The sequence below is a fragment of the Osmerus mordax genome, chromosome 1, assembly GCF_038355195.1.
Source record: "Osmerus mordax isolate fOsmMor3 chromosome 1, fOsmMor3.pri, whole genome shotgun sequence".
Lineage (NCBI taxonomy): Eukaryota > Metazoa > Chordata > Actinopteri > Osmeriformes > Osmeridae > Osmerus > Osmerus mordax.
The window spans coordinates 359346-380031 of NC_090050.1; the positions used below are offsets into that span (position 1 = coordinate 359346).

A 20686-nucleotide genomic window follows, 5' to 3' on the forward strand; every position below is an offset into this window, starting at 1 on the left:
AGCTTCAAACACCCTCTGCCGTACGTCCCTAACATGTTGAAACAGATGTGACAATGTCCTACTTTTTCTAAAATACCTGCCCCGTGTGAGGCTCGAACTCACGACCTTCAGATTATGAGACTGACGCGCTGCCTACTGCGCCAAAGCTGGGGAACATTCGTCTACCTTGGGGGGGGAAGAAAGGAAAGGAGAGGGGAGAAGGGGGGAAGAAGAAAAAGGAGGAAAAAAGAGGGAAAAAAATGAAAAAAGAGAGAAAAAAGGAGAGAAAAAGAGAAGGAAGGAATTTTTATGGCCCAGACCTACATCACCAATGTTTTTTAAATGTTGAGGTATATCAGGAATCACAATTAAAACCTTATATTTCTATTTCTATAGACATATAGTATATGGGATAAAAGTTAATCCCAAGGTTCTGGTTTGACTAAATTGTTGCCAGAAATTCTAGTGGTTATATATTTTTGGGGGAAATCACCTAATCACTGTTTGGTTAATAACAAAACAATGATGATACTAATAACTGTTAAATGAATATTTAAAATTAAGTTGATGTATTTATCAGAAACTTTTATACACAAAACACACAAACGAAGCCTAGGAAGATACATTTCTGTTGTGATCAAACTTTTATTTTCAGTCATCACAAAGCCATTACACAGTAGTAAGTGAATCCCTCCATTCACTTATTCAACAGTAACTATAGACAATGACTTAAATATATGCAGAACAGTAGTGAATCCCTCCATTCACTTATTCAACAGTAGCTATAGATAATAACTTAAATATATACAGAAGAGTAGTGAATCCCTCCATTCACTTATTCAACAGTAACTATAGACAATAACTTAAATATATACAGAACAGTAGTGAATCCCTCCATTCACTTATTCAACAGTAACTATAGACAATAACTTAAATATATACAGAACAGTAGTGAATCCCTCCATTCACTTATTAAACAGTAACTATAGACAATAACTTAAATATATACAGAACAGTAGTGAATCCCTCCATTCACTTATTAAACAGTAACTATAGACAATAACTTAAATATATACAGAACAGTAGTGAATCCCTCCATTCACTTATTCAACAGTAACTATAGACAATAACTTAAATATATACAGAACAGTAGTGAATCCCTCCATTCACTTATTAAACAGTAACTATAGACAATAACTTAAATATATACAGAAGAGTAGTGAATCCCTCCATTCACTTATTAAACAGCAACTATAGACAATAACAGAAAACATTAACAGAACTATTAACAACATTAAAGTGTTCAGTGTCTATGCCTCTGAGAGGGGGGTAGAGGGGCACTAGCCCAGTGTCCATGCCTCTGGGAGGGGGGTAGAGGGGCACTAGCCCAGTGTCCATGCCTCTGGGAGGGGGGTAGAGGGGCACTAGCCCAGTGTCCATGCCTCTGGGAGGGGGAGTAGAGGGGCACTAGCCCAGTGTCCATGCCTCTGAGAGGGGTGTAGAGGGGCACTAGCCCAGTGTCCATGCCTCTGAGAGGGGGGTAGAGGGGCACTAGCCCAGTGTCCATGCCTCTGGGAGGGGGGTAGAGGGGCACTAGCCCAGTGTCCATGCCTCTGGGAGGGGGAGTAGAGGGGCACTAGCCCAGTGTCCATGCCTCTGGGAGGGGGAGGGGTCGAGGGGCACTAGCCCAGTGTCCATGCCTCTGGGAGGGGGGTAGAGGGGCACTAGCCCAGCGTCCATGCCTCTGGGAGGGGGGTAGAGGGGCATCTACTTTTGTTTCATGTCCTCCAACCACTGCTCCTTGGGAACAGCCTCTACAGAGGGGCAGTACACAGTTCCTTTGTACTGACTGTGTCCAGTCTGGGCTGTCCTGAACTGCCCGCATTTCTTGCATGTGTTGTGGAGTACATGGCGGGTTAGTTTTCGGACCGGAGCAGGGGGTGCAGGGAAGATACCTCCCAGGGCCTGTGGAGCAGCGACGAGGACAGGCACCTGTGAGGTCACCGGAGCCAGCACCAACAGACATGGGGCCGAGGGTGGAGCAGGGAAGAGCTGACGCTGGGCATGCATCTTTATAGCCACCGGTGTTACATCTGTGGGCGGGACCTTTCTTTTCAACTGCGCCTGGCCCACGGTGCTGCAGGGCAGTTGGTACTGGAGAGCCGGGCCTGGGTGGGGGAGCGCAGATGGAAGGCGCACATTAGCAGGAGGGAGTGGGTCGGCTGCCGCAGACAAGCGACTGGGCAAGTTCAGCCCCTGCATAACCACAGCGTTGTCCTGCTTCTTCACCCTCTTGTTGTGCCACTGCACAAGGGTGGTGTGGCTTACATCCACCAGCTGCAGTGTGGTCTGCTGCATGACCGTCCCATTTGCCAAAATGCGCTGCCTGATTTTCCTGTAGTCATCCAGGATTAAACTCCATCTGGACACTGCGCCAGTCCCCTTCTTCTTGGGAGAGCGATGGATGGCACAGAGCCTGACAAAGATCAGTTCAATCAGGCGGCAGCAATCAGGCCATTGGGCAAGCGGGGCAGTGGTGGTGAGTGCGTGCCTCTTCATGCTCTCCACCCCTGGAGTGAACTCCTGCCTCTTCTTTGGAGACCTGAACCTCCCTGTGTCCAGCCTGCTCTGGTGTCTGGCAGCAAAGGTAACCCTCTGCTGGTCGTAGTCCAGCAGGTTCTGCCACAGAGCAACAATGTTGCTTACCTACACAGAGAGAACACATGAGAAGACAATAAGTGTGAAAATTTTTGGCAGGGCACAGCGGGAATGTAGCAAGACAATGAATGTTATTGACCTGCTGGTTGGTGAGGGCCAGAGAGGACTGGTTCCTCAGCTCCACCAAACACTCAGCCAAGCTGTCTACTCTGTCTAAGCCCGGCATGCCAGAGTCATCCACAGCCTGAAAATAAATAAACAAAAATGAGCATCACAATGGAAGGTCAGTGAAGTGGGACAAAACGCAGATACATTGATTTTCTTAAGATACCAGGGAGGGAGCAGCCAGGGGGGTAGCAGGCAGGGTGTTAGTAGCCAGGGAGGCAGCAGGCAGGGAGGGAGCAGGCAGGGTGGGAGCAGCCATGGAGGCAGGAGGCAGGGTGGGAGCAGCCATGGAGGCAGGAGGCAGGGTGGGAGCAGGCAGGGTGGGAGCAGCCATGGAGGCAGGAGGCAGGATGGGAGCAGCCATGGAGGCAGGAGGCAGGATGGGAGCAGCCATGGAGGCAGGAGGCAGGGTGGGAGCAGGCAGGGTGGGAGCAGCCATGGAGGCAGAAGGCAGGATGGGAGCAGCCATGGAGGCAGGAGGCAGGATGGGAGCAGCCATGGAGGCAGGAGGCAGGGTGGGAGCAGCCATGGAGGCAGGAGGCAGGGTGGGAGCAGCCATGGAGGCAGGAGGCAGGGTGAGAGTAGAGAAGCTTTGGTCATCCAGGAGACTTGACACAGCAAGACTTGGTTCTTCCTGGAAGCCCTCATCTTCTTCTTCCTCGCCCTCATGAACATCCTCCAGCATGCCCTCTATCTCCTCTGAGTCGGGGTTCACGTTGAGGGACTGCCCAGTCTGACTCAGCAGGTAGTCAACACCAAGCAGCTCTCCTATAAAATAGTACAGACAGTCACACACATTATTAGCTGTATTTGTAGCATTCTATATAGATACTGTTTAATATCAGAGTAGTGTTTCTGTATCATGTTATGAGCAAGTAAGTGTATGGTTTGCTTTGGTAATGGGCATAGTAAAAATAAAGCCTTGTTGAACTTAAGTTAGAACACAGAAAACCCACAAACAGTATTATATATCCAGATATCAGCTTGACATACCAGTGTATTTGGCAGGTGGCGTGAAGGTTGGCACAAATGCCCGGCCAAACACTTTCAGGCTGTTGGTGTTTACACAGTGGGCCACACCCCCGGAATAGGTGAGGAGGGACGATGGCTTGCTGGTCACTGCTGCAGTCCCCCGATCCTGGTTCCACCTATTTAGGCCTTCCAGGAGGTACAGCTGGAAATTCAGTGCATTTGCACTGGTTCCTGAAGAAAATATATAAATGATGTCGGCCAATTAAAAAAAGGTCTTGCTTTTCAATCTGAATAATGGTTTCATAAAAAAACTTACAATTATTGAAAACATTATACATGAGAGACACCAACCTGGAATGAACCTGTTTAGGTGGCAATGAAACGACTCCAGGGATGTGGACCCCCTGGCACAGCGGTACCTGGTCAGTACGACGCCCCCCTTGGTGGTGCTTCCAACCTCAGTGTACAGCTGCACCCCTGGCACGTCCTGGATGCACTTGACGTGGTGTTTCTGCACACGCCAGATGTGCTCCATGCGCACCTGGTCCAGCAGTGGCACCCCCATGAGGTCTCTACCTCTTGCACCCCCCAGTTCCTGCAGCAGCCGGTCGATGAGGCTGATGGTGGTCTCTTCGCCGCGTGTCTTCCTGCGGCAGTAGAGGCTCAGCTCCATCTTGGAGATCTTGGTGTCCACCACAAGATCCGTTATGGATGGCACACCCTCCTGCCTGAGCTGCGCTCTCTTTGCCTGCCGCAACAGAGTGAGGTCCCCTGCATCCCACTCAAAGATGCAGGCAGACAGAGAGCCCATAAAGGTGGGGTAGAGTGGGTGAGCATCGGTGGTGCAGCCGATAGCCATCCTCCTCATAAAGTGCCAGATGTCCAGCCGTATGTGGAGGTCTGGCCACTCTCCAAACCTGGTCTGCAGCTTGCTCGGCCCCTCGCTTTTGCAGCAACCACAGTCCACGTACAGCAGCACTGGGGGTGGAACAGCTGCCTGGCGGTACCGCTCCATCACACCAGACACCATGTGATCCAATCCCGGCCCCTCCTGCACTGTGAGGACACTGGTCAGGATCTGTCCAACCTCGTTCCCAAGGGAGGTCACCCAGAGAGCTGTCCCCTTGCCATGGCCAGACAGCTTCTTTGTGATCTAGAATGTGACAAAAGTTAATGTTTATATGAGATTATATATTACATACATGGTAATGTACACAGTAATGTACAATTACACAGTCAAATGATGTATTACCTTTTTGGTTGAATCCATTTTTAAAATGGAGCCAAACGTGGAGGTGATGCTGGCCTTGATGTGTTCCATGCGGGAGAGGATGTCCCTGCCGTACACGGACAGCAGCCAACGACTGGTGGGAATTTCGATGGGCTCAGGGGGCTCCTGGCAGACCACTGGGAACAGACTGGGTCGATCCACAAAGTCAGCACACTCCCCGAGATAGTGTGCCAACCGGGTCAGCCATTCCTCCCCATGGTTCTCCTTGAGCTGCTTCACCAGTCGTGTTGGACTGTTGCCAAGGGTCCTTTCCCGAAGCATCCGAATGACACGAATGTCACAAGCATACCTGACATGCCCATTGTTGGAGTGATTAGTTACATGTTTATTGGAGGGTAATGTCAGTTGTTATAGGCTTCACAATCACCATCTTTTCAAAAATGCATTACTCACTTGCAGGTCAGGATGAGCCGGAACAAATTCTGGTGTGGCAGGTCCAGCTGGTCCCTGACAGTCTGACTGGTAGACAGAGTGGTCAGGAAACACACAGAGCACCTGAGTGTCTCTGTCACCATTAGGTAGTATCTGTCAATGTCAAGGACCTTCCGAGCTCTCCTGTGAATGCCAGCACCCGTCAAATGCTTCCCACAAGCTGGGCAGAACACCCTCACCCTCCAAAGGCGGTAGGGCATCCACACCATCAGCCGATGGGTGAAGAAGCGGTCGGGTGTTGGCGTTTGGTGATAAATCAGTGCTGGAACAGGGGGCTCATACCACAGCTTCAAATCTGGCCGCAGTTTGCCAGAGTGAAAGAGGGTGTTGGATATCCACCTCTGATCTTGAACAGGGATTGACTTGCTCAGCTCACCCGGCAACCAGACAGAAGCTGTAGCCCCAGTAGCAGCTAGATGGATTTCTCCTGCCCCATCCTGTTTGGAAGACAACAGCAAATAAGAATATGTTTTTTTGCATTAAAAAAGGCTACTCTCAAGATGACTTGAAACATAACCAGACAAAAAGGAGACGCTGTACTCACAGTGGCTACTTCCAGGCTGGTGCTAACAGCAGGGCTGGGGGTCCTCACAGAGGCGGTAGACGGGGTCCTCAGTGAGGATGGAGGAGGAGCAGGACTGGGGGTCCTCAGAGAGGATGGAGAAGGAGCAGGGCTGGGGGTCCTCAGAGAGGATGGAGGAGGAGCAGGGCTGGGGGTCCTCAGAGAGGATGGAGAAGGAGTAGGGCTGGGGGTCCTCACAGAGGATGGAGAAGGAGCAGGGCTGGAGGTCCTCACAGAGGATGGAGGAGGAGCAGGGCTGGAGGTCCTCACAGAGGATGGAGGAGGAGCGGGGCTGGGGGTCTTCCTCGCCACAATATTGGGCTTCATTGAGGCAGACTGTGACCCACCAAAGCGTGATTTAGTGAACTGCAAGGAGAAACAGAGTTAATTTTGTTATTCAGCACATACAAAATGATTTATACAAAACATGAATAACTAAGCCATTACCATTGACACACTCAGAGGGGGCCGCAGGAAAGAAGGCTGGGCTGCAGCACCAGTGGACAAGTCTGAAGCCACAGACTGTGGTGCTTGAGGTGACTGAGTGGCAGTCTGCTAAAACAACAGCATGTCATGTAATGTATCAGCAACAGCATTGTAAGAGACCTGAGATGCAAGATAGTCAGATGTAAAAAAATTATACATCACCTTAACAGCATGGAATCCACAATTACAGACCATGGACCCTCCAAATAGGGCGGTCTGTCCACGGGCCTGCATGGGGCATTTCTCAATCTGAAACAATCAGAATAGTTATTCAGCCAGAGTCACTCAGTGTACAGTCCATTGTCTGATATTATCTGCACCATTGTATTGACCCTTTTTCATCAAGTGAACTGCAGTCTAATGACTGTAAGAAGTAATAAGCACATATTTTGCAGTACTTTACCTTTTGATAGAGGTCATGCCATTTCCGCTGCCTTGGGGCAGGTCTATTGCCTCCTCCAGCAGGCCAAACCCCTGAGCCAGCAAATGCCCTCAGCCTCGCCATCCATTCTCCATCTCCCATGGATTTATGGCTCTTAGGCTTGGTGCTCATCTAAAATAACAGAGACATATTAATAACCATAGTTACAACTATGTATGGAAGCATGGTGTGCTGAACCAACTTGTGCATACTCATAAGTACAGTAACATAAGCAAACTAGACTGCTAACGGTTTTTGTTTAGTTTTTAACAGCTTACTGTATCTACAATGATTGACAGATGTCATTCTTACCAAAGCTTCAAGTAGGATCATTATAAATTTGTGAAAAAGGGTAGACCCACTTTAAATGAATGTAAGTAGCTACAGTAAAGGACTAGTTAATATTGACACTAAAACCGTAGAAGTTTAGACTAGGTACTGTAAGCAGACCCCGCAATGTCGACAAGTTAATACTGAATGTTGGTTACTGTACTGCACTGTCTGTACTGTAGCTAGCTACCTACTGTACCTCCGCTTGTCAGACGTAATAAACGTAGAGCTATAGCATGTTAACTAGTTAAATGATGAAGTAACCAATACAACTAACGTTATAATAACACTTACTTGAATTACTGCGAATATAGCCTGCCTTTTTCCTCTCACGATTACAGTACATTAGAAATTAGCGTTACTGTAGTAGCGATTGCTAATATTAGCTAAGGTGACTAAAGTTTGACATGACACTGGACAACAACATGTTAACGTGACTTTGCCTGACGGATGTAATACAATCTATTCCTATTTAAGTAGAAAATAAAATTAATGTTCACTTACTTTGATGCTTTCTTGTACGTTTGTACTGACAGTAAACAGTATGCTTATACAGTGACAGCCAACAGACTTTTCTTCTGACAGAAAGTTTTCCAACGGACTCACAATGGAAAGAAGCGCTGTGATTGGCTGTATCCATTCTCACTCAAAGACGTGATTGGCCTAAATCCAATCCACATTGGACTGTTAGTATCCTGATTGGATGGTGAGATTGGAGTTTAGGTAGCCGATCCTGCCCCAGGTAGCGCCAACGAGGCATGCTGCATGGCTTTGGCCCTCCCCCCACCCAGGTCAGCAGATGCTGTGGGAACAGATCAAGATGCTTTGCTGTGTATCGGCGGGGAAAAAAGAGCAGCCCGGTAGCTGGCTGAAGATCACTAGCTTCAAACACCCTCTGCCGTGTGTCCCTTACATTTTGAAACAGATGTGACAATGTCCTACTTTTTCTAAAACACCTGCCCCGTGTGAGGCTCGAACTCACAACCTTCAGATTATGAGACTGACGCGCTGCCTACTGCGCCAACGAGGCATGCTGCATGGCTTTGGCCCTCCCCCTACCTAGGTCAGCAGATGCTGTGGGAACAGCACTAGACGCTTTGCTGTGTATCGGCGGGGAAAAAAGAGCAGCCCGGTAGCTGGCTGAAGATCACTAGCTTCAAATACCCTCTGCCGTGTGTCCCTTACATTTTGAAACAGATGTGACAATGTCCTACTTTTTCTAAAATACCTGCCCCGTGTGAGGCTCGAACTCACGACCTTCAGATTATGAGACTGACGCGCTGCCTACTGCGCCAACAAGGCATTCTGCATGGCTTTGGCCCTCCCCCCACCCAGGTCAGCAGATGCTGTGGGAACAGATCAAGATGCGTTGCTGTGTATCGGCGGGGAAAAAAGAGCAGCCCGGTAGCTGGCTGAAGATCACTAGCTTCAAATACCCTCTGCCGTGTGTCCCTTACATTTTGAAACAGATGTGACAATGTCCTACTTTTTCTAAAATACCTGCCCCGTGTGAGGCTCGAACTCACGACCTTCAGATTATGAGACTGACGCGCTGCCTACTGCGCCAACGAGGCATGCTGCATGGCTGTAGCCCTCCCAGGTCAGCAGGTGCTGTGGAAACGGCACTAAACGCCTTGCTGTGTATCGGCAGGGAAAAAAGCGCAGCCCGGTGGCTGGATGAAGATTACTAGCTTCAAACACCCTCTGCCGTACGTCCCTAACATGTTGAAACAGATGTGACAATGTCCTACTTTTTCTAAATTACCTGCCCCGTGTGAGGCTCGAACTCACGACCTTCAGATTATGAGACTGACGCGCTGCCTACTGCGCCAACGAAGCACACTGCTGACTGTGGCCCTCCCCCCACCAAGGTGAGCAAGTGCCTTGGAAACGGCACTAGACGCCGGTAGCTGGCTGTAGATAACTAGCTTCAAACAACCTCTGCCATGTGTCCCTTAAATTTTGAAACAGATGTGACAATGTCCTACTTTTTCTAAAACACCTGCCCCGTGTGAGGCTCGAACTCACGACCTTCAGATTATGAGACTGACGCGCTGCCTACTACGCCAACGAGTCATGCTGCATGGCTTTGGCCCTCCCCCCACCCAGGTCAGCAGATGCTGTGGGAACAGCACTAGACGCTTTGCTGTGTATCGGCGGGGAAAAAAGAGCAGCCCGGTAGCTGGCTGAAGATCACTAGCTTCAAATACCCTCTGCCGTGTGTCCCTTACATTTTGAAACAGATGTGACAATGTCCTACTTTTTCTAAAATACCTGCCCCGTGTGAGGCTCGAACGCACGATCTTCAGATTACGAGACTGACGCGCTGCCTACTGCACCAACGACGCATGCTGCATGGCTTTGGCCCTCCCCCCACCCAGGTCAGCAGATGCTGTGGGAACAGATCAAGATGCTTTGCTGTGTATCGGCGGGGAAAAAAGAGCAGCCCGGTAGCTGGCTGAAGATCACTAGCTTCAAACACCCTCTGCCGTGTGTCCCTTACATTTTGAAACAGATGTGACAATGTCCTACTTTTTCTAAAACACCTGCCCCGTGTGAGGCTCGAACTCACGACCTTCAGATTATGAGACTGACGCGCTGCCTACTGCGCCAACGAGGCATGCTGCATGGCTTTGGCCCTCCCCCTACCTAGGTCAGCAGATGCTGTGGGAACAGCACTAGACGCTTTGCTGTGTATCGGCGGGGAAAAAAGAGCAGCCCGGTAGCTGGCTGAAGATCACTAGCTTCAAATACCCTCTGCCGTGTGTCCCTTACATTTTGAAACAGATGTGACAATGTCCTACTTTTTCTAAAATACCTGCCCCGTGTGAGGCTCGAACTCACGACCTTCAGATTATGAGACTGACGCGCTGCCTACTACGCCAACAAGGCATGCTGCATGGCTTTGGCCCTCCCCCCACCCAGGTCAGCAGATGCTGTGGGAACAGATCAAGATGCGTTGCTGTGTATCGGCGGGGAAAAAAGAGCAGCCCGGTAGCTGGCTGAAGATCACTAGCTTCAAATACCCTCTGCCGTGTGTCCCTTACATTTTGAAACAGATGTGACAATGTCCTACTTTTTCTAAAATACCTGCCCCGTGTGAGGCTCGAACTCACGACCTTCAGATTATGAGACTGACGCGCTGCCTACTGCGCCAACGAGGCATGCTGCATGGCTGTAGCCCTCCCAGGTCAGCAGGTGCTGTGGAAACGGCACTAAACGCCTTGCTGTGTATCGGCAGGGAAAAAAGCGCAGCCCGGTGGCTGGATGAAGATTACTAGCTTCAAACACCCTCTGCCGTACGTCCCTAACATGTTGAAACAGATGTGACAATGTCCTACTTTTTCTAAAATACCTGCCCCGTGTGAGGCTCGAACTCACGACCTTCAGATTATGAGACTGACGCGCTGCCTACTGCGCCAACGAGGCACACTGCTGGCTGTGGCCCTCCCCCCACCAAGGTGAGCAAGTGCCTTGGAAACGGCACTAGACGCCGGTAGCTGGCTGTAGATAACTAGCTTCAAACAACCTCTGCCATGTGTCCCTTAAATTTTGAAACAGATGTGACAATGTCCTACTTTTTCTAAAACACCTGCCCCGTGTGAGGCTCGAACTCACGACCTTCAGATTATGAGACTGACGCGCTGCCTACTACGCCAACGAGTCATGCTGCATGGCTTTGGCCCTCCCCCCACCCAGGTCAGCAGATGCTGTGGGAACAGCACTAGACGCTTTGCTGTGTATCGGCGGGGAAAAAAGAGCAGCCCGGTAGCTGGCTGAAGATCACTAGCTTCAAATACCCTCTGCCGTGTGTCCCTTACATTTTGAAACAGATGTGACAATGTCCTACTTTTTCTAAAATACCTGCCCCGTGTGAGGCTCGAACGCACGATCTTCAGATTACGAGACTGACGCGCTGCCTACTGCACCAACGACGCATGCTGCATGGCTTTGGCCCTCCCCCCACCCAGGTCAGCAGATGCTGTGGGAACAGATCAAGATGCTTTGCTGTGTATCGGCGGGGAAAAAAGAGCAGCCCGGTAGCTGGCTGAAGATCACTAGCTTCAAACACCCTCTGCCGTGTGTCCCTTACATTTTGAAACAGATGTGACAATGTCCTACTTTTTCTAAAACACCTGCCCCGTGTGAGGCTCGAACTCACGACCTTCAGATTATGAGACTGACGCGCTGCCTACTGCGCCAACGAGGCATGCTGCATGGCTTTGGCCCTCCCCCTACCTAGGTCAGCAGATGCTGTGGGAACAGCACTAGACGCTTTGCTGTGTATCGGCGGGGAAAAAAGAGCAGCCCGGTAGCTGGCTGAAGATCACTAGCTTCAAATACCCTCTGCCGTGTGTCCCTTACATTTTGAAACAGATGTGACAATGTCCTACTTTTTCTAAAATACCTGCCCCGTGTGAGGCTCGAACTCACGACCTTCAGATTATGAGACTGACGCGCTGCCTACTGCGCCCACGAGGCACACTGCAGGCTGTGGCCCTCCCCCCACCCAGGTCAGCAGATGCTGTGGGAACAGATCAAGATGCTTTGCTGTGTATCGGCGGTGAAAAAAGAGCAGCCCGGTAGCTGGCTGAAGATCACTAGCTTCAAATACCCTCTGCCGTGTGTCCCTTACATTTTGAAACAGATGAACCAATGTCCTACTTTTTCTAAAATACCTGCCCCGTGTGAGGCTCGAACTCACGACCTTCAGATTATGAGACTGACGCGCTGCCTACTGCACCAACGACGCATGCTGCATGGCTTTGGCCCTCCCCCCACCCAGGTCAGCAGATGCTGTGGGAACAGATCAAGATGCTTTGCTGTGTATCGGCGGGGAAAAAAGAGCAGCCCGGTAGCTGGCTGAAGATCACTAGCTTCAAACACCCTCTGCCGTGTGTCCCTTACATTTTGAAACAGATGTGACAATGTCCTACTTTTTCTAAAATACCTGCCCCGTGTGAGGCTCGAACGCACGATCTTCAGATTACGAGACTGACGCGCTGCCTACTGCACCAACGACGCATGCTGCATGGCTGTAGCCCTCCCAGGTCAGCAGGTGCTGTGGAAACGGCACTAAACGCCTTGCTGTGTATCGGCGGGGAAAAAAGCGCAGTCCGGTGGCTGGATGAAGATTACTAGCTTCAAACACCCTCTGCCGTACGTCCCTAACATGTTGAAACAGATGTGACAATGTCCTACTTTTTCTAAAATACCTGCCCCGTGTGAGGCTCGAACTCACGACCTTCAGATTATGAGACTGACGCGCTGCCTACTGCGCCAAAGCTGGGGAACATTCGTCTACCTTGGGGGGGGAAGAAAGGAAAGGAGAGGGGAGAAGGGGGGAAGAAGAAAAAGGAGGAAAAAAGAGGGAAAAAGAGAGAAAAAAGGAGAGAAAAAGAGAAGGAAGGAATTTTTATGGCCCAGACCTACATCACCAATGTTTTTTAAATGTTGAGGTATATCAGGAATCACAATTAAAACCTTATATTTCTATTTCTATAGACATGTAGTATATGGGATAAAAGTTAATCCCAAGGTTCTGGTTTGACTAAATTGTTGCCAGAAATTCAAGTGGTTATATATTTTTGGGGGAAATCACCTAATCACTGTTTGGTTAATAACAAAACAATGATGATACTAATAACTGTTAAATGAATATTTAAAATTAAGTTGATGTATTTATCAGAAACTTTTATACACAAAACACACAAACGAAGCCTAGGAAGATACATTTCTGTTGTGATCAAACTTTTATTTTCAGTCATCACAAAGCCATTACACAGTAGTAAGTGAATCCCTCCATTCACTTATTCAACAGTAACTATAGACAATGACTTAAATATATGCAGAACAGTAGTGAATCCCTCCATTCACTTATTCAACAGTAGCTATAGATAATAACTTAAATATATACAGAAGAGTAGTGAATCCCTCCATTCACTTATTCAACAGTAACTATAGACAATAACTTAAATATATACAGAACAGTAGTGAATCCCTCCATTCACTTATTCAACAGTAACTATAGACAATAACTTAAATATATACAGAACAGTAGTGAATCCCTCCATTCACTTATTAAACAGTAACTATAGACAATAACTTAAATATATACAGAACAGTAGTGAATCCCTCCATTCACTTATTAAACAGTAACTATAGACAATAACTTAAATATATACAGAACAGTAGTGAATCCCTCCATTCACTTATTCAACAGTAACTATAGACAATAACTTAAATATATACAGAACAGTAGTGAATCCCTCCATTGACTTATTAAACAGTAACTATAGACAATAACTTAAATATATACAGAAGAGTAGTGAATCCCTCCATTCACTTATTAAACAGCAACCATAGACAATAACAGAAAACATTAACAGAACTATTAACAACATTAAAGTGTTCAGTGTCTATGCCTCTGAGAGGGGGGTAGAGGGGCACTAGCCCAGTGTCCATGCCTCTGGGAGGGGGGTAGAGGGGCACTAGCCCAGTGTCCATGCCTCTGGGAGGGGGGTAGAGGGGCACTAGCCCAGTGTCCATGCCTCTGGGAGGGGGAGTAGAGGGGCACTAGCCCAGTGTCCATGCCTCTGAGAGGGGGGTAGAGGTGCACTAGCCCAGTGTCCATGCCTCTGAGAGGGGGGTAGAGGGGCACTAGCCCAGTGTCCATGCCTCTGGGAGGGGGGTAGAGGGGCACTAGCCCAGTGTCCATGCCTCTGGGAGGGGGAGTAGAGGGGCAATAGCCCAGTGTCCATGCCTCTGGGAGGGGGAGGGGTCGAGGGGCACTAGCCCAGTGTCCATGCCTCTAGGAGGGGGGTAGAGGGGCACTAGCCCAGTGTCCATGCCTCTGGGAGGGGGGTAGAGGGGCACTAGCCCAGTGTCCATGCCTCTGGGAGGGGGAGTAGAGGGGCACTAGCCCAGTGTCCATGCCTCTGGGAGGGGGAGGGGTCGAGGGGCACTAGCCCAGTGTCCATGCCTCTGGGAGGGGGGTAGAGGGGCATCTACTTTTGTTTCATGTCCTCCAACCACTGCTCCTTGGGAACAGCCTCTACAGAGGGGCAGTACACAGTTCCTTTGTACTGACTGTGTCCAGTCTGGGCTGTCCTGAACTGCCCGCATTTCTTGCATGTGTTGTGGAGTACATGGCGGGTTAGTTTTCGGACCGGAGCAGGGGGTGCAGGGAAGATACCTCCCAGGGCCTGTGGAGCAGCGACGAGGACAGGCACCTGTGAGGTCACCGGAGCCAGCACCAACAGACATGGGGCCGAGGGTGGAGCAGGGAAGAGCTGACGCTGGGCATGCATCTTTATAGCCACCGGTGTTACATCTGTGGGCGGGACCTTTCTTTTCAACTGCGCCTGGCCCACGGTGCTGCAGGGCAGTTGGTACTGGAGAGCCGGGCCTGGGTGGGGGAGCGCAGATGGAAGGCGCACATTAGCAGGAGGGAGTGGGTCGGCTGCCGCAGACAAGCGACTGGGCAAGTTCAGCCCCTGCATAACCACAGCGTTGTCCTGCTTCTTCACCCTCTTGTTGTGCCACTGCACAAGGGTGGTGTGGCTTACATCCACCAGCTGCAGTGTGGTCTGCTGCATGACCGTCCCATTTGCCAAAATGCGCTGCCTGATTTTCCTGTAGTCATCCAGGATTAAACTCCATCTGGACACTGCGCCAGTCCCCTTCTTCTTGGGAGAGCGATGGATGGCACAGAGCCTGACAAAGATCAGTTCAATCAGGCGGCAGCAATCAGGCCATTGGGCAAGCGGGGCAGTGGTGGTGAGTGCGTGCCTCTTCATGCTCTCCACCCCTGGAGTGAACTCCTGCCTCTTCTTTGGAGACCTGAACCTCCCTGTGTCCAGCCTGCTCTGGTGTCTGGCAGCAAAGGTAACCCTCTGCTGGTCGTAGTCCAGCAGGTTCTGCCACAGAGCAACAATGTTGCTTACCTACACAGAGAGAACACATGAGAAGACAATAAGATGTGCAAGTGTGAAAATTTTTGGCAGGGCACAGCGGGAATGTAGCAAGACAATGAATGTTATTGACCTGCTGGTTGGTGAGGGCCAGAGAGGACTGGTTCCTCAGCTCCACCAAACACTCAGCCAAGCTGTCTACTCTGTATAAGCCCGGCATGCCAGAGTCATCCACAGCCTGAAAATAAATAAACAAAAATGAGCATCACAATGGAAGGTCAGTGAAGTGGGACAAAACGCAGATACATTGATTTTCTTAAGATACCAGGGAGGGAGCAGCCAGGGGGGTAGCAGGCAGGGTGTTAGTAGCCAGGGAGGCAGCAGGCAGGGAGGGAGCAGGCAGGGTGGGAGCAGCCATGGAGGCAGGAGGCAGGGTGGGAGCAGCCATGGAGGCAGGAGGCAGGGTGGGAGCAGGCAGGGTGGGAGCAGCCATGGAGGCAGGAGGCAGGATGGGAGCAGCCATGGAGGCAGGAGGCAGGATGGGAGCAGCCATGGAGGCAGGAGGCAGGGTGGGAGCAGGCAGGGTGGGAGCAGCCATGGAGGCAGAAGGCAGGATGGGAGCAGCCATGGAGGCAGGAGGCAGGATGGGAGCAGCCATGGAGGCAGGAGGCAGGGTGGGAGCAGCCATGGAGGCAGGAGGCAGGGTGGGAGCAGCCATGGAGGCAGGAGGCAGGGTGAGAGTAGAGAAGCTTTGGTCATCCAGGAGACTTGACACAGCAAGACTTGGTTCTTCCTGGAAGCCCTCATCTTCTTCTTCCTCGCCCTCATGAACATCCTCCAGCATGCCCTCTATCTCCTCTGAGTCGGGGTTCACGTTGAGAGACTGCCCAGTCTGACTCAGCAGGTAGTCAACACCAAGCAGCTCTCCTATAAAATAGTACAGACAGTCACACACATTATTAGCTGTATTTGTAGCATTCTATATAGATACTGTTTAATATCAGAGTAGTGTTTCTGTATCATGTTATGAGCAAGTACGTGTATGGTTTGCTTTGGTAATGGGCATAGTAAAAATAAAGCCTTGTTGAACTTAAGTTAGAACACAGAAAACCCACAAACAGTATTATATATCCAGATATCAGCTTGACATACCAGTGTATTTGGCAGGTGGCGTGAAGGTTGGCACAAATGCCCGGCCAAACACTTTCAGGCTGTTGGTGTTTACACAGTGGGCCACACCCCCGGAATAGGTGAGGAGGGACGATGGCTTGCTGGTCACTGCTGCAGTCCCCCGATCCTGGTTCCACCTATTTAGGCCTTCCAGGAGGTACAGCTGGAAATTCAGTGCATTTGCACTGGTTCCTGAAGAAAATATATAAATGATGTCGGCCAATTAAAAAAAGGTCTTGCTTTTCAATCTGAATAATGGTTTCATAAAAAAACTTACAATTATTGAAAACATTATACATGAGAGACACCAACCTGGAATGAACCTGTTTAGGTGGCAATGAAACGACTCCAGGGATGTGGACCCCCTGGCACAGCGGTACCTGGTCAGTACGACGCCCCCCTTGGTGGTGCTTCCAACCTCAGTGTACAGCTGCACCCCTGGCACGTCCTGGATGCACTTGACGTGGTGTTTCTGCACACGCCAGATGTGCTCCATGCGCACCTGGTCCAGCAGTGGCACCCCCATGAGGTCTCTACCTCTTGCACCCCCCAGTTCCTGCAGCAGCCGGTCGATGAGGCTGATGGTGGTCTCTTCGCCGCGTGTCTTCCTGCGGCAGTAGAGGCTCAGCTCCATCTTGGAGATCTTGGTGTCCACCACAAGATCCGTTATGGATGGCACACCCTCCTGCCTGAGCTGCGCTCTCTTTGCCTGCCGCAACAGAGTGAGGTCCCCTGCATCCCACTCAAAGATGCAGGCAGACAGAGAGCCCATAAAGGTGGGGTAGAGTGGGTGAGCATCGGTGGTGCAGCCGATAGCCATCCTCCTCATAAAGTGCCAGATGTCCAGCCGTATGTGGAGGTCTGGCCACTCTCCAAACCTGGTCTGCAGCTTGCTCGGCCCCTCGCTTTTGCAGCAACCACAGTCCACGTACAGCAGCACTGGGGGTGGAACAGCTGCCTGGCGGTACCGCTCCATCACACCAGACACCATGTGATCCAATCCCGGCCCCTCCTGCACTGTGAGGACACTGGTCAGGATCTGTCCAACCTCGTTCCCAAGGGAGGTCACCCAGAGAGCTGTCCCCTTGCCATGGCCAGACAGCTTCTTTGTGATCTAGAATGTGACAAAAGTTAATGTTTATATGAGATTATATATTACATACATGGTAATGTACACAGTAATGTACAATTACACAGTCAAATGATGTATTACCTTTTTGGTTGAATCCATTTTTAAAATGGAGCCAAACGTGGAGGTGATGCTGGCCTTGATGTGTTCCATGCGGGAGAGGATGTCCCTGCCGTACACGGACAGCAGCCAACGACTGGTGGGAATTTCGATGGGCTCAGGGGGCTCCTGGCAGACCACTGGGAACAGACTGGGTCGATCCACAAAGTCAGCACACTCCCCGAGATAGTGTGCCAACCGGGTCAGCCATTCCTCCCCATGGTTCTCCTTGAGCTGCTTCACCAGTCGTGTTGGACTGTTGCCAAGGGTCCTTTCCCGAAGCATCCGAATGACACGAATGTCACAAGCATACCTGACATGCCCATTGTTGGAGTGATTAGTTACATGTTTATTGGAGGGTAATGTCAGTTGTTATAGGCTTCACAATCACCATCTTTTCAAAAATGCATTACTCACTTGCAGGTCAGGATGAGCCGGAACAAATTCTGGTGTGGCAGGTCCAGCTGGTCCCTGACAGTCTGACTGGTAGACAGAGTGGTCAGGAAACACACAGAGCACCTGAGTGTCTCTGTCACCATTAGGTAGTATCTGTCAATGTCAAGGACCTTCCGAGCTCTCCTGTGAATGCCAGCACCCGTCAAATGCTTCCCACAAGCTGGGCAGAACACCCTCACCCTCCAAAGGCGGTAGGGCATCCACACCATCAGCCGATGGGTGAAGAAGCGGTCGGGTGTTGGCGTTTGGTGATAAATCAGTGCTGGAACAGGGGGCTCATACCACAGCTTCAAATCTGGCCGCAGTTTGCCAGAGTGAAAGAGGGTGTTGGATATCCACCTCTGATCTTGAACAGGGATTGACTTGCTCAGCTCACCCGGCAACCAGACAGAAGCTGTAGCCCCAGTAGCAGCTAGATGGATTTCTCCTGCCCCATCCTGTTTGGAAGACAACAGCAAATAAGAATATGTTTTTTTGCATTAAAAAAGGCTACTCTCAAGATGACTTGAAACATAACCAGACAAAAAGGAGACGCTGTACTCACAGTGGCTACTTCCAGGCTGGTGCTAACAGCAGGGCTGGGGGTCCTCACAGAGGCGGTAGACGGGGTCCTCAGTGAGGATGGAGGAGGAGCAGGACTGGGGGTCCTCAGAGAGGATGGAGAAGGAGCAGGGCTGGGGGTCCTCAGAGAGGATGGAGGAGGAGCAGGGCTGGGGGTCCTCAGAGAGGATGGAGAAGGAGTAGGGCTGGGGGTCCTCACAGAGGATGGAGAAGGAGCAGGGCTGGAGGTCCTCACAGAGGATGGAGGAGGAGCAGGGCTGGAGGTCCTCACAGAGGATGGAGGAGGAGCGGGGCTGGGGGTCTTCCTCGCCACAATATTGGGCTTCATTGAGGCAGACTGTGACCCACCAAAGCGTGATTTAGTGAACTGCAAGGAGAAACAGAGTTAATTTTGTTATTCAGCACATACAAAATGATTTATACAAAACATGAATAACTAAGCCATTACCATTGACACACTCAGAGGGGGCCGCAGGAAAGAAGGCTGGGCTGCAGCACCAGTGGACAAGTCTGAAGCCACAGACTGTGGTGCTTGAGGTGACTGAGTGGCAGTCTGCTAAAACAACAGCATGTCATGTAATGTATCAGCAACAGCATTGTAAGAGACCTGAGATGCAAGATAGTCAGATGTAAAAAAATTATACATCACCTTAACAGCATGGAATCCACAATTACAGACCATGGACCCTCCAAATAGGGCGGTCTGTCCACGGGCCTGCATGGGGCATTTCTCAATCTGAAACAATCAGAATAGTTATTCAGCCAGAGTCACTCAGTGTACAGTCCATTGTCTGATATTATCTGCACCATTGTATTGACCCTTTTTCATCAAGTGAACTGCAGTCTAATGACTGTAAGAAGTAATAAGCACATATTTTGCAGTACTTTACCTTTTGATAGAGGTCATGCCATTTCCGCTGCCTTGGGGCAGGTCTATTGCCTCCTCCAGCAGGCCAAACCCCTGAGCCAGCAAATGCCCTCAGCCTCGCCATCCATTCTCCATCTCCCATGGATTTATGGCTCTTAGGCTTGGTGCTCATCTAAAATAACAGAGACATATTAATAACCATAGTTACAACTATGTATGGAAGCATGGTGTGCTGAACCAACTTGTGCATACTCATAAGTACAGTAACATAAGCAAACTAGACTGCTAACGGTTTTTGTTTAGTTTTTAACAGCTTACTGTATCTACAATGATTGACAGATGTCATTCTTACCAAAGCTTCAAGTAGGATCATTATAAATTTGTGAAAAAGGGTAGACCCACTTTAAATGAATGTAAGTAGCTACAGTAAAGGACTAGTTAATATTGACACTAAAACCGTAGAAGTTTAGACTAGGTACTGTAAGCAGACCCCGCAATGTCGACAAGTTAATACTGAATGTTGGTTACTGTACTGCACTGTCTGTACTGTAGCTAGCTACCTACTGTACCTCCGCTTGTCAGACGTAATAAACGTAGAGCTATAGCATGTTAACTAGTTAAATGATGAAGTAACCAATACAACTAACGTTATAATAACACTTACTTGAATTACTGCGAATATAGCCTGCCTTTTTCCTCTCACGATTACAGTACATTAGAAATTAGCGTTACTGTAGTAGCGATTGCTAATATTAGCTAAGGTGACTAAAGTTTGACATGACACTGGACAACAACATGTTAACGTGACTTTGCCTGACGGATGTAATACAATCTATTCCTATTTAAGTAGAAAATAAAATTAATGTTCACTTACTTTGATGCTTTCTTGTACGTTTGTACTGACAGTAAACAGTATGCTTATACAGTGACAGCCAACAGACTTTTCTTCTGACAGAAAGTTTTCCAACGGACTCACAATGGAAAGAAGCGCTGTGATTGGCTGTATCCATTCTCACTCAAAGACGTGATTGGCCTAAATCCAATCCACATTGGACTGTTAGTATCCTGATTGGATGGTGAGATTGGAGTTTAGGTAGCCGATCCTGCCCCAGGTAGCGCCAACGAGGCACACTGCTGGCTGTGGCCCTCCCCCCACCAAGGTGAGCAAGTGCCTTGGAAACGGCACTAGACGCC

General features: G+C 49.7%; 3 protein-coding genes and 13 non-coding genes across 20 annotated transcripts; all 16 read right to left on the reverse strand.

The window, feature by feature from the left end:
* Positions 1 to 1642: 1642 nt before the first annotated feature.
* LOC136945852 (uncharacterized) lies at positions 1643 to 15429 on the reverse strand. The gene is made up of 3 exons (XM_067239942.1): positions 15343 to 15429; positions 14262 to 15242; positions 1643 to 1746 (listed from the first exon to the last, which is right to left on the reverse strand). The coding sequence occupies exons 1-2, from the start codon at positions 15427 to 15429 to the stop codon at positions 14304 to 14306; spliced, it is 1026 nt and encodes a 341-aa protein (XP_067096043.1). The 3' UTR covers positions 1643 to 1746; positions 14262 to 14303.
* On the reverse strand, positions 1746 to 7927 carry LOC136943574 (uncharacterized). The gene is made up of 11 exons (XM_067236943.1): positions 7801 to 7927; positions 6949 to 7098; positions 6708 to 6794; positions 6507 to 6614; positions 6042 to 6425; positions 5459 to 5934; positions 5027 to 5354; positions 4126 to 4927; positions 3796 to 4005; positions 2777 to 3570; positions 1746 to 2685 (listed from the first exon to the last, which is right to left on the reverse strand). Exons 2-10 carry the CDS (start codon positions 7096 to 7098, stop codon positions 2960 to 2962), a joined length of 3156 nt encoding a protein of 1051 aa, XP_067093044.1. The 5' UTR covers positions 7801 to 7927; the 3' UTR covers positions 1746 to 2685; positions 2777 to 2959.
* trnam-cau (transfer RNA methionine (anticodon CAU)) lies at positions 8254 to 8326 on the reverse strand. The gene has a single exon. It is a non-coding gene; the product is annotated as a tRNA-Met (tRNA).
* On the reverse strand, positions 8526 to 8598 carry trnam-cau (transfer RNA methionine (anticodon CAU)). The gene has a single exon. It is a non-coding gene; the product is annotated as a tRNA-Met (tRNA).
* On the reverse strand, positions 8798 to 8870 carry trnam-cau (transfer RNA methionine (anticodon CAU)). Its single transcript has one exon. It is a non-coding gene; the product is annotated as a tRNA-Met (tRNA).
* On the reverse strand, positions 9063 to 9135 carry trnam-cau (transfer RNA methionine (anticodon CAU)). Its single transcript has one exon. It is a non-coding gene; the product is annotated as a tRNA-Met (tRNA).
* On the reverse strand, positions 9300 to 9372 carry trnam-cau (transfer RNA methionine (anticodon CAU)). Its single transcript has one exon. It is a non-coding gene; the product is annotated as a tRNA-Met (tRNA).
* Positions 9844 to 9916, reverse strand: trnam-cau (transfer RNA methionine (anticodon CAU)). Its single transcript has one exon. It is a non-coding gene; the product is annotated as a tRNA-Met (tRNA).
* Positions 10116 to 10188, reverse strand: trnam-cau (transfer RNA methionine (anticodon CAU)). The gene has a single exon. It is a non-coding gene; the product is annotated as a tRNA-Met (tRNA).
* On the reverse strand, positions 10388 to 10460 carry trnam-cau (transfer RNA methionine (anticodon CAU)). The gene has a single exon. It is a non-coding gene; the product is annotated as a tRNA-Met (tRNA).
* trnam-cau (transfer RNA methionine (anticodon CAU)) lies at positions 10653 to 10725 on the reverse strand. Its single transcript has one exon. It is a non-coding gene; the product is annotated as a tRNA-Met (tRNA).
* On the reverse strand, positions 10890 to 10962 carry trnam-cau (transfer RNA methionine (anticodon CAU)). The gene has a single exon. It is a non-coding gene; the product is annotated as a tRNA-Met (tRNA).
* On the reverse strand, positions 11434 to 11506 carry trnam-cau (transfer RNA methionine (anticodon CAU)). Its single transcript has one exon. It is a non-coding gene; the product is annotated as a tRNA-Met (tRNA).
* Positions 11706 to 11778, reverse strand: trnam-cau (transfer RNA methionine (anticodon CAU)). Its single transcript has one exon. It is a non-coding gene; the product is annotated as a tRNA-Met (tRNA).
* trnam-cau (transfer RNA methionine (anticodon CAU)) lies at positions 11977 to 12049 on the reverse strand. The gene has a single exon. It is a non-coding gene; the product is annotated as a tRNA-Met (tRNA).
* Positions 15428 to 20493, reverse strand: LOC136943584 (uncharacterized). 5 transcript variants are annotated; one of them, XM_067236971.1, is made up of 10 exons: positions 20367 to 20493; positions 19515 to 19664; positions 19274 to 19360; positions 19073 to 19165; positions 18608 to 18991; positions 18025 to 18500; positions 17593 to 17920; positions 16692 to 17493; positions 16362 to 16571; positions 15428 to 16136 (listed from the first exon to the last, which is right to left on the reverse strand). In XM_067236971.1, exons 2-10 carry the CDS (start codon positions 19662 to 19664, stop codon positions 15526 to 15528), a joined length of 3141 nt encoding a protein of 1046 aa, XP_067093072.1. In that variant the 5' UTR covers positions 20367 to 20493; the 3' UTR covers positions 15428 to 15525. The 5 variants fall into 5 exon arrangements, with proteins under 5 accessions (XP_067093072.1, XP_067093064.1, XP_067093056.1 ...); XM_067236963.1 differs by having other exon boundaries at positions 19073 to 19177; XM_067236955.1 differs by having other exon boundaries at positions 19073 to 19180.
* Positions 20494 to 20686: the final 193 nt, after the last annotated feature.